The sequence below is a fragment of the Chionomys nivalis genome, chromosome 4 (genome assembly GCF_950005125.1).
Source record: "Chionomys nivalis chromosome 4, mChiNiv1.1, whole genome shotgun sequence".
In the NCBI taxonomy this organism is placed as follows: Eukaryota; Metazoa; Chordata; class Mammalia; order Rodentia; family Cricetidae; genus Chionomys; species Chionomys nivalis.
Window position 1 is genome coordinate 9,521,935 of NC_080089.1, and position 12,660 is coordinate 9,534,594.

The window sequence follows — 12,660 nt, forward strand, 5'->3', positions numbered from 1 at the left end:
ATGCATACATCCACACACATGCATGGATAAATGCATCCATAGATACACATGCATACACAAGCATACACAAGCACATGTGTGCACAAACACACACTCAAAAACAAATCTTTATAAGCAAACAACATTTCTACAAAAGCTAGGATGGCCTTAATTTTGTTCTTTCTTGCTTAAAAGAAGTATATAAAATTCATAAAAGCACTTGTGCAAAAGTACTTGAGAATCTTTTTCTAATGTTAAAACCTCAAACATTTTTTGTGCTTTGAAAGACAGCCTGACAGTCACAGGGGAGATCTGACCAACAGAAATATCTGAATCTGTATACTATAGAAGAACTGAGTGCTGTTCTCATTGCTACCTGTTGGATGGATGTCTTTATTTCTAACTATGTTTTTCCTGAGAAAGCTTAGAAAGCAGTATTGGACTCAAGAGAGGAGCCTATGTTTTGTCTGTCTCTAACCAAACTCTGTTTGTGCTGCCTCATCACCAGTTTGTAGCTCATCCCAACTGCCAGCAACAACTCCTCTCCATCTGGTATGAGAACCTCTCCGGGTTACGGCAGCAGACCATGGCAGTCAAGTTTCTCGTGGTCCTCGCAGTTGCCATTGGACTGCCCTTCCTGGCTCTCATATACTGGTGCGCTCCATGCAGCAAGGTATGTCCGTGAGACCTGCTACCCATCTGGAGCTGACATTCTGGCTGGCTGGCAAAGGTCTAACTCCAAAGTGAAAATCCGACTGAAGTATACAAGTTTAAATAATATTTGTTTCATTGAAAATTTCACACATGCATACGATGTATTTTGAACAAATCTATTCCCATTCATTCCCTATATACACTACTACTCTGCCCTCCCAATTTCTTGTGTTCTTTTTAAAAACCCACTGAATTCATTTAGAGCTGCCAGTGTATGTATGGGTGTAGGCTGTCTACTGGAGCATGGGTGTAGGCTGTCTAACTGGAGCAAGGGTGTAGGCTGTCTGTCTACTGGAGCACAGGTGTAGGCTGTCTAATGGAGCATGGTGTAGGCTGTCTGTCTACTGGAGCACAGGTGTAGGCTGTCTGTCTACTGGAGCATGGGTGTAGGCTGTCTACTGGAGCATGGGTGTAGGCTGTCTACTGGAGCATGGGTGTAAACTGTCTACTGGAGCAGGGGTGTAAACTGTCTACTGGAGCAGGGATGTAGGTTGTCTGTCTACTGGAACACAGGTGTAGGTTGTCTGTCTACTGGAGCATGGGTGTAGGCTGTCTACTGGAGCATGGATGTAGGCTGTCTACTGGAACAGGGGTGTAGGCTGTCTACTGGAGCAGGGGTGTAGGCTGTCTACTGGAGCATGGGTGTAGGCTGTCTACTGGAGCAGGGGTGTAGGCTGTCTACTGGAGCAGCGGTGTAGGTTGTCTACTGGAGCACGGGTGTAGGCTGTCTACTGGAGCAGGGGTGTAGGCTGGAGCAGGGTGTAGGCTGTCTCCTGGAGCATGGGCAGCCTCTCAGTGCCTCCATCCCTGAAGGAAATGGACTGTCCCTCTCCCAGCAGTCATCAGTTGCCAATACCTCTTCAGTTACTGTGGGACTTCATGACATTCTCCTGCCACCGCTCCAGGCACCCCAAACCAGAGGTTTCATTTGGCTTGTTTTATGCAGGTCTTGTACAAGCTGCACAGTCACTTTGAACTTGCATGTGCAACAGCCCTCTCTTGTTTGGAAGACATTATTTGGCTGCAGTGATCCACCATCTGGCTGCAGTAATCCACCATCTGGCTGCAGTGATCCACCATCTGGCTGCAGTAATCCACCATCTGGCTGCAGTAATGCACCATCTGGCTGCAGCAATTCACTATCTGGCTGCAGCAATCCACCATCTGGCTGCAGTAATCCACCATCTGGCTGCACAAATCCACCATCTGGCTACAGTAATCCACCATCTCCTGCACAAACACTCTTTGCTCCCTTTCTATTGGGATTACACCTGAGCCTTGGAAAGTGACAATGTGTTATATATGTCCTACTTAGGGAAAAGCACTTCAAAGACTCTTATTCTTTTTAAAATTCTAAAAATATGCTTATTTACAATGGGAAACAGAAAGAAAAAAAAACAGAAATTTCAACTGAAACAAAATACTGTCACTATTTATGTGTAAAATAAAACATCACTCTATTAAGTTATTTACTTATTTTTTATCTAGGCATATAGATACACATAATTTTATGCATGAAGTCCTAGTTTTATTAAGCCCATCTATCAAAGACTCCTAAAATTCAATCCTTATTCCTTTGTTTCCCCTGAGATAGCATTTGAAAAGAGCAATATATTTTGTACATATATTACCTTATATGACCAGAGAACAAGAATACAAATACTTGACCAGACGATGGTAGCACACACCTTTAATCCCAGCACTCAGGAGGCATAGACAGGTGGATCTCCATGAGTTTGAGACCAGCCTGGTTGACAGAGCGAGTTCCAGGACAGGCTTCAAAAAGCTATAGAGAAACCCTGTCTTGAAATACCCCCCCAAAAAAACCCAACCAACCAACCAACCAACCAACCAACCAACCAACCAACCAACCAACCAAGAATAGCTGTGTCATGGAGAAAGACACTGGGGGTATGAAGCAGTGGTCACACACTTTCAGAGCATAATATTTGTCCAGGCTTTGGTGAAAACTTGGCCTTGCTTTTCTGGTGAAAGTTCAAATAGACCAAAGAGGATTTTCCTCTTTGAATTCAAGACTGGGTATTGAATTCAGGACTGGGTATTGAATTCAGGACTGGGTACTGAATTCAGGCAATCACTCTACCATCAAGCTGCATCTTTAATTCTCTTTGAACTGTTTGAGACAGGATTTCACCAAGTTGCCCATTCAGATCTTGTGCTGTGATCCTCCACTGAGAGTGCCCTGTAGCTGGCATGTAGGTTCGGAGGCTGCATTGCTAGCAAATTTTCTTCATATTTTGAAGCCACCTTTCTAATTCTGTGTACGTCACAAATCAGAGAGGCTTACTGAAATAATTCAACAACAACAGTCTCCTGGGCCATCTATTTCATGTGCTGGGTAAACGCACCAGACAATCAGTGCAGTTCCTAGATACAGGCAGGACTCTTTCACGCAGTTGTTACGAGGGAGAGAGCATGCGTCAGCATTTCCAGCATGTTGTCTTAGCACCCAGGCACAGTGCCAGCATTTTAGCGTCTGATGGACCTCGTCCTGACTCGTGTTAGGATGCTGGTGCAAGGTTTCTTACACAACAGGAGCTTCCTGACTTTTTACAGTGATGATGCCAGGGGATAATGGAAACATGGCATTTTCTCACATGAGTAAAATTCACCCCCATGGAATTTTCTCCTTATTATACATAAGACCCAAACTTGACTGTATATATAAAGTACACATTGTTGGCATCAACAAAATAGATTTGTTAGAAATGGCATTTATACTGCAGGTTTTCTTATAGGAAGTTCTATTCCCATCCCAATTAATTGAAAAACATTTATTATCTCCCTCCGCCGTGTGTGTGTGTGTGTATCATAGAATATGTCTAGAGATCAGAGGGCAGCTTTGTAAAATGTGTTCTTTCCTTTCACCTTTATATAGATTCCAGGGATTGAGCTCAGATTGTCAGGTTTGAGAAACAAAAACCTAAATTCCTTTACCTGCTTAGCCCTTGTTGGCATCCCTCCCATTTTTATAGGAATGACAAATTCTTCTTAAATTTAATTTTTGTTTGACAGTTATGTATACTTACATACTAAATTTTAGTTATTTTTCCCAGCCCCCCTCCATATCATAGTATAAGATTTTGAAGTTCTCCATTACTCAATATTTAAAACTCCCCTGGCATCTCATAGTAGTGATAGTACAAAATATTCCCCAAGTGCACTTCATAGCACGATACTAACAAAAGGCCCTCAAAAGAGTGAATTTCCATGCTGACTTTCAATTCCACAGCTAAGAAAACTTGAGCATAGGAACGTTAAGAAATCTGTCCATAGTTGTAGGTAGATTTAGGACTTCACTTTTTAGGAAATGCGGCTTATATCTAATTGCTGAGTTCTCATTTTTCAGCGTCTTCTATTTTCTCTCTCCTTTAGAGTTAGAGGATCTTGCCGGTGTGTGTTCTAGCTAATGCCCTTCTGAACACCGGTTGCATCTGTCTGAAATCTGCCATGCCGTTACTCCTGTTTCCCATGTCATCAAGAGTCGGGGCCCAGTATCTGAACCGTCCTTGCTTTCGCTTGTGGCCTTGCAGTGTGACAGACAACTTTCTGCAGTGAATGGCATTCCTTTCTGTGAGCAATAAGGACATAGCTCGCTGCCTCCCCAGCTTCCAGACTCTGACTGGAGCCTTTGTGGTTCGCCTCAGGCTCAAACATTTTCTCAGATTTTAATCGAATCTTAATTTTCTGACTTTCTTTGCCATTTCTCCTTCTCTGGTTATGATTCTTTCTCACATCTGTTTCCAACCCTGATTTATAAACCCCGAGGCAAGCACAGGTTAAATAAAGCACCATTGGAGAATTTTCCTCATTTTAGGTAAACCTGTTCTATCGTCTATTCTTTATCCTGAGAATCGTGATAATAAAATGTGTAACTTTCTCATTAGCAATGAACTAAACATTATTTCTGGTCCATAGAGCTGATTTAATAGTGAGAGGTATCTTTGGCTAAACTGATGCTTTTATTTAAAATACTTTAGATTTTCTTATATATCCACAAAAATAAAGATAAAATTTTAGGAATTTATATCTTCACGAAGTTTTTGCTTCTCTTTCAGTTGCTAATAGATGAAAACCTAGAAGACTGTGATATATAATGCCTAAAGGGAAGCGCTTCTTTTAAATTATTTTAAACACATAATTTTTCTTTTCTTAAATACGTTTTAGTTGAAATATTAATACATCAATTTCCCCCATTCCCTTTCTCTCTTCAACCAATCCCAACCACCCTGCCTGAAGCCCTGCCATGACCCCACATCTCTCAAAGTGGTAACCTCTTTTTCTTTGATTATTATTGTTGCATACCCTTATATATATTTATATCCATATATATGTATGCATGTTGCACACATATATTTGGTGGTGGTGGTGTGTGGGTGTATGTATGATTTCAGGATTGCCTACTGTGAATTTGAACAACCAATAAGGGTCTTCATCCCTGAGAGGGGCTAATTCTCCTTCTCCCAGCAGTCAATCCTTGCCTGCAGTTCTTTGTCTATCGCCATTATTTTCTTATTTGTGTAACCATTTCTAGGGAAGACTATTTTTCAGTGGACTTCCTGGTGTTCTGACCTTTATAATATTTTGCCTGTTTTCCATGAAGTTCCCTGAGCCAAGGACGCAGGAGCTATGTTGTAGATGTGCCTTTTAGGCCCAGGCTCCCCACGATGGCTCTGTTGGTTTCTGTGTTGTGTACAGTAATGGTTTCCTATGATGCTCTCAAGTAAGGGTTCCTTCATGAGGTATGGTAGCTAGATACATTTTAAAACTTAGTAAGGAATAATGATAGTCTAAGAAAGTGAGGTAATGTTCTTATCTAAACTTTATGACCCATGAAAAGCTAGGGAAAGTTGCGCAGGCTTCTAGTGCCAGGCCTGCTTTCTCTGCTCCCGAGTGGACCTTAATTCTCACTGCACAGCTGTTAGCTGCCCCCAACATGTGAGTGCCACTTCCTGCACCTGTACAGATGTCTTGTCTTGCTGGTAGACGTCATGGTTCATAGATGTTGCTGTTTGGTAAGACTGTTTAGTTGCTTCTCTTCCTTGACAGCTTGGGAAGTATTTTCTGGTTCATGGAAGCTACCCCACAGATCCAGCTTGAGTCATCAAGTCCTGTGTCATAAGTATGGACTGTGTTCCATGGGAGGGACCTCCCTTAGCCCTTGAGAGGCAACCAAAGGCTGCATCTCTAATCTTTACTGTGTGGGGAATAGCTTGGACTACCTTGACTAAGCATTTGAAAGGTGGTTTCTTATGCTTGATTACTTAGGGTTTTTTTAATCTGTGGTTCTTTGGAGAGTATTGTCAGATAAGGAGGCATATAGGCATAATTTCCTATATATTGTGTGTATATATATATATATATATATATATATATATATATATATAGTGTAACTTCTGGTAAATTAAAACAATATGATTCCTTGAGATTTTGTCTATATCCTTGGTGTTAGTCAACCTTTTTAATTTTTTCATTGTGTAAAAACTGTGGGTTTCATCACATTTTTACAGGTGTATCATTGTGTACTATATATGCTTACTTTTGATTTTGGGTGGTTTCATTTATCATCTTAGAGAATATCCAGAGCCTTGAGGTATAACCTAGACTCTCCTTCTGTCCATGCCACATTTCACTTTTTTTTTTTTGGTTTTTCGAGACAGGGTTTCTCTGTGGCTTTGGAGCCTGTCCTGGAACTAGCTCTGTAGACCAGGCTGGTCTCGAACTCACAGAGATCCGCCTGCCTCTGCCTCTGCCTCCCGAGTGCTGGGATTAAAGGCGTGTGCCACCATCACCCGGCCAGGCCACATTTCAGACAGAAATTAATCTAACCGTGTAGTCACATCGTGGGTCTTATCATCTCTCTGTTTATGAAAGGATCCAGTTTTCACATAAGGCAAGAAATGTACTCATTTCATTCAGCAAATGATGAAGGTGAAGTCTGATCCCAAAATGTTGAACTTTAAAGTTGGTACCATTTTAGCTGGTGGTCCCAGTGTGCACAGTTTTCCAGGGGAGATGCTGTGCTGATCTTCAGGACTTTTATGCCATGACAGTGTCCACAAGCCCTCATCCAAAGCCAGAGCTGCACATATGTCAGTGAAACACACGTGAGATAAAGCTCAGGGTCTATGTTTTGAAATACAGACTTGTTGAATGTTTTCATTGTTCTTTCTTCCATGCTTTAGGCTCACTGAATGAGTTTGCTTCTTATGAGTGTCCTGATAGTGTCTTCTGTATCTGAACCAGGAATCACAACACCTTAAGATTTTAAATGTTCTTTTCTTAAAAGATTTGTTTTATTTATGCATCTATGTGCATTTGTGAACCTGCCATATAGGTGTGAGTGTCTGAAGAAGACCAGAAGAGGGCATCAGATCACTTGGGAATGGAGTTACTGGTGGTTGTGAGCTACCCCATGAGGGTGTTGGGATATAGACTTGGGTCCTTTGGAAGAGCAGTAAGCACTCTTAATTGTTGGGATATCTCTCCAGCAAAAGAATTTAGATATTCTTGATAAAGAAGTTAGTTTTCAATTATTAGAAACTTCAGCAAGCAAAAGAACATGGACAAAATTTTACAACAGCATAAAAATGATTTTCTGTTACTAATCATAAAAATACATATGGCTATTTCAGGAGAACATTAAAATATGCATATACTTATGTATTTGTGTGTGTGTTTGTGTGTGTGTGTCAGAGAGAGAGAGAGACAGAGATTAAGATTTTTTCTGTTGATGTGTGTTTTGGCAGATGGGGAAGATAATGCGTGGACCATTCATGAAGTTTGTAGCACACGCAGCCTCCTTCACCATTTTCCTGGGGCTGCTTGTCATGAATGCAGCTGACAGATTTGAAGGCACCAAGCTCCTCCCTAATGAAACCAGCACAGATAATGCAAGACAGCTGTTCAGGATGAAAACATCCTGCTTCTCATGGATGGAGATGCTCATTATATCCTGGGTAATAGGTAAAGACTGATTTTCTGGCTTGTTCCTTTTTGCAGCCTTAGCAATCAGACTGAATCATGCTGATTCGTCCACACAATCAGTTATACAAATGTATGCAGCAGGAAACAGAGCTCCATGCACCGTGACTTTCTTTGTAATCTTACACAGTTGCTATGGTGCCCTTATTACTAACATCATTCTTTTTATATGCCCTGTAATAATTGCATTCTCTCCCCCCAAAAGGAAGAAAATCAGCACGCCACTATTAACCAAACCCACCACCTATGTGCAGTTTGGGATAGCTTTGAGTTCAAGCTTGAAAGCAACCTTGTCATTTTATGTTGAGATTAAGAGAAATTAAAACTAGTAGCCACTCATTTGGACTGAAAATGTTCAAAGCCCTTGACTTACATTAGGCCACACAGTCTTTCTGTACCTCAGATTTCCAATCTGCTACATATAATAGCATTTTTCTTATTGAAGTATGTGAACAGTAGGTAGATCACTTCCTCAGGTGACTTATGAAAGGTGAGGAAGTCAGTTGGAAGCATGACAAGATTTGATTTGTCCTTAGAACCTGCTTCCATCTGAGGATTGCCACTAAATAGAAAGCATGTAAGAAAAATATCTCACTTGGATATTTATGAACAAACACATTCAACAGGATACTAAGTTTAGTGGGATGCAGTCTTCCCATTCAAGGAAGTAATCTGGGTAATAAATAAAAGTCAATAGTTAAATATCATTCATGAAAAAATGTTATGGTTGAGGAATTGTTAAGATGCTACAGAAGTACAGATTGGACATTGAGATGGGATGCAGAAGAAGCAGCAGAGTCCTCCCCTAATTACCGATGGCACCTCTAACTAGGCTTTGAGTATGAAGACCTGTTTACAAGACTGAGCGTTTGGGGGACAAGGACTCAGCGGCATGGGAGCATTCGGTGCTGATATGTGGAGCTATACCAAGAGTGGACCTCTTGAACCATTCTGAGCTTGTTCTCGCTGGTGTCTGGAGACTTCATGGATGCGGGCGATAGAGGTGGACGGTTAAATGGTCAGAGGGTGATTTCCAATGCCTGGTGATGGGTCAGAGCACATTTCAGAAATGTTTCAGTGGTTTTGAGGTAGTGGGAGACTTGAAGGAGGGGTGAGCCCAGAGGCTGAGCCCAACTGCAGTGAACAATGGCAAGAGCCACGTGAGTTAAGCATGTGCAGAAAGGACCTGGGAGTGGCTTAGAGGTTACCCTGTGAATAGCATGGTATTGTTGAGTGCCTACAGGGAGGATTGTGGATTAGATGAAGGGAGGAGATGTCTGTGGTTAGGATGGGGAGCTTAAAAAAACTTCTCATTATATTTAGGGTTTAACTCTGAAATGTCCTAGCATTTCCAGGGATAAATGTCAACTGAGTCATAGGAAGAATGACTCCTGGGACAAGCCTGGATATAGACAAAGTTCCAGAAATTCTTCATTCTCGTGTGACTCTTAAGGCCTTGACTGCATGAATTCCCTCAGGGGAACTATGCAGAGTCTGAGAAGACTCAAGGGCTCTTCCTACAGAATCTCTCATAGTCCAGAAGGCACGCTCCATCAGCTGTCCATCTTAGTCACGTGGGGAAATACCTGCTGCCAAGTTCTTTTTTTTCATTTTTTTAAAGAGCATGGCTTTTATTATCATTTTAAAGGCTTATTTTCATTATCTTTATATTGAGTATACATGTAGCTATGTGCACATAAGTGCCGGTAGCCCTGGAGGCCAACAGAGGTCATCCCGTTTCCTGGAACTGGTGTTATACTTGTGATCTGCAGTGTAAGTGCTGGGAATTGAGCTGAGATCCTCTGCAAGAGCAGCTAATGCTCTCTCTCTCTTTTTTTTTCTGTCAAACCTTTATTTTTTTATTTATTTCTTAAAGATTTCTGCCTCTTCCCTACCACCGCCTCCCATTTCCCTCCCCCTCCCCCGATCAAGTCTCCCTCTCTCGTCAGCCCAAAGAGCAATCAGGGTTCCCTGTCCTGTGGGAAGTCCAAGGACCACCCACCTCCATCCAGGTCTAGTAAGGTGAGCATCCAGACGGCCTAGGCTCCCACAAAGCCACTACGTGCAGTGGGATCAAAAACCCATTGCCATTGTTCTTGAGTTCTCAGTAGTCCTCATTGTTTGCTATGTTCAGCGAGTCCGGTTTTATCCCATGCTTTTTCAGACCCAGGCCACCTGGCCTTGGTGAGTTCCCGATAGAACATCCCCATTGTCTCAGTGTGTGGGTGCACCCCTCGCGGTCCTGAGTTCCTTGTTCGTGCTCTCTTTCCTTCTGCTCCTGATTTGGACCTTGAGAATTCAGTCCGGTGCTCCAATGTGGGTCTCTGTCTCTGTCTCCTTTCATCGCTTGATGAAGGTTAATATTCAGGAGGATGCTTATATGTTTTTCTTTGGGTTCACCTTCTTATTTAGCTTCTCTAGGATCACGAATTATAGGCTCAATGTCCTTTATTTATGGCTAGAAACCAAATATGAGTGAGTACATCCCATGTTCCTCTTTTTGGGTCTGGCTCACCTCACTCAGGATAGTGTTTTCTATTTCCGTCCATTTGTATGCAAAATTCAAGAAGTCATTGTTTTTTACTCCTGAGTAGTACTCTAATATGTATATATTCCATACTTTCTTCATCCATTCTTCCATTGAAGGGCATCTCGGTTGTTTCCAGGTTCTGGCTATTACAAACAATGCTGCTATGAACATAGTTGAGCATATACTTTTGTTGTATGATAGGGCATCTCTTGGGTATATTCCCAAGAGTGGTATTGCTGGGTCCAGGGGTAGGTTGATCCTGAATTTCCTGAGAAACCACCATACTGTTTTCCAAAGTGGTTGCACAAGTTTGCATTCCCACCAGCAATGGATGAGTGTACCCCTTTCTCCACAACCTCTCCAGCAGTGGCTATCATTGGTGTTTTTTATTTTAGCCATTCTGACAGGTGTAAGATGGTATCTTAATGTTGTCTTGATTTGCATTTCCCTGATCGCTAAGGAAGTTGAGCATGATCTTAAGTGTCTTTTGGCCATTTGAACTTCTTCTGTTGAGCATTCTCTGTTCAGCTCAGTGCCCCATTTTAAAATTGGGTTGATTAGCCTTTTACGGTCTAGTTTCTTGAGTTCTTTATATATTTTGGAGATCAGACCTTTGCCAGTTGCGGAGTTGGTGAAGATCTTCTCCCAGTCAGTGGGTTACCTTTTTGTCTTAGTGACAGTGTCCTTTGCTTTACAGAAGCTTCTCAGTCTCAGGAGGTCCCATTTGTTCAATGATGTCCTTAGTGTTTGTGCTGCTGGGGTTATACGTAGAAAGTGGTCTCCTGTGCCCATGTGTTGTAGAGTACTTCCCACTTTCTCTTCTATCAGGTTCAGTGTGTTCAGATTGATATTGAGGTCTTTAATCCATTTGGACTTGAGTTTTCAGCATGGTGATAGATATGGATCTATTTTCATTCTTCTACAGATTGACATCTAGTTTTGCCAGCACAATTTGTTGAAGATGCTCTCTTTTTTCCATTGTATACTTTTAGCTCCTTTATCGAAAATCAGGTGTTCATAGGTTTGTGGGCTAAAGTCAGGGTCTTCTATTCTATTCCATTGGTGGACTTCTCTGTTTTTATGCCAATACCAAGCTGTTTTCAATACTGTAGCTCTGTAATAGAATTTGAAGTCAGGGATGGTAATGCCTCCAGACGATCCTTTATTGTATAAGATTGTTTTGGCTATCCTGGGTTTTTTGTTTTTCCATATAAAGTTGATTATTGTCTTCTCCAGATCTGTGAAGAATTTTGATGGGATATTGATGGGGATTGCATTGAATCTATAGATTGCTTTTGGTAGAATTGCCATTTTACTATGTTGATCCTCCCAATCCAAGAGCAAGGGAGATCCTTCCATTTTCTGGTGTCCTCTTCAATTTCTTCTTCAAAGACTTAAAGTTCTTGTCAAATAGATCTTTCACTTCCTTGGTCAGAGTTACCCCAAGATATTTTATGCTATTTGTGGCTATCGTGAAAGGTGAAGCTTCTCTGACTTCCCTCTCTGCTTCCTTATCCTTAGTGTATAGGAAGGCAACTGATTTTTTGGAGTTGATCTTGTATCCTGCCACATTACCAAAGGTGTTTATCACCTGCTGCCAATTTCATGTCACTTCTAGGGCATCCATGTCTTCTAGGCTTCTTCAGTCCAATGGATGATCAATTGAAATATTAGGAAGTAATATGACAATTATAGTATGATTATTTTTTGTTTTTGTTTTTATTTTTTGAGGCAGGGTTTTTCTGTAGCTTTGGAGTCTGTCCTGGAACTAGCTCTTGTAGACCAGGCTGGCCTTGAACTCACAGAGATCTACCTGCCTCTGCCTCCTGAGTGCTGGGATTAAAGGTGTGCACCACCACTGCCTGGCTCTGGTATGATTATTTTTAACTCTGTGAAGTAATTCAACAGCTACTGAATTTTCCAAAACTTTTAAACCACTCATTTCATTGACAAGGTTTTACTAAAATAATGGTGATCTTGGACACATGATAGGACTTAACTTTTCTTTAACTCTTTCTTTTCTAATTTAATTGACAAAACTGGAAGAGATTTTTTTAATCTCTATTTTATGACTTAAGAGTAAACACTATTCCATAGCCTCTATCTTATCATACTAAGAGCTATGAGGGTTTTTTTTTTTACTATATTAATATAAGTAAAATGTATAATACAGGAAATGGAGCATAGGACAGGCTCAAAGAATCTCAGATAATTATGATGATTGTTAAACTTTTTGCTAGATATTATCTGTTTTTATATACAGTAAGCATTTCCTATCAGACAAGAGATATCTCTTTAAATACAAGACATAGTTTTGAAAAGAAAATAAATTTTATTGATTGTATTAGAGATAATGAATGCTCATTTCATTCTTTACCAAAATTCATTCTTCCTGTAATTTAATTTTTGGTATAGATTTGGATATTTTTCAA

The 12,660-nt window shown here is 41.0% G+C and overlaps 1 protein-coding gene across 1 annotated transcript in view; it reads left to right on the forward strand.

Annotated features, from left to right (window-relative positions):
• Trpc6 (transient receptor potential cation channel subfamily C member 6) overlaps positions 1–12,660 on the forward strand; it is a 128,838-nt gene that overhangs the window by 78,037 nt on the left and 38,141 nt on the right. The window contains exons 4-5 of the mRNA XM_057768607.1: positions 488–652; positions 7,464–7,680. Of these exons, the coding sequence (XP_057624590.1) occupies positions 488–652; positions 7,464–7,680 (382 nt within the window). The remainder of the gene's footprint in view (positions 1–487; positions 653–7,463; positions 7,681–12,660) is intronic.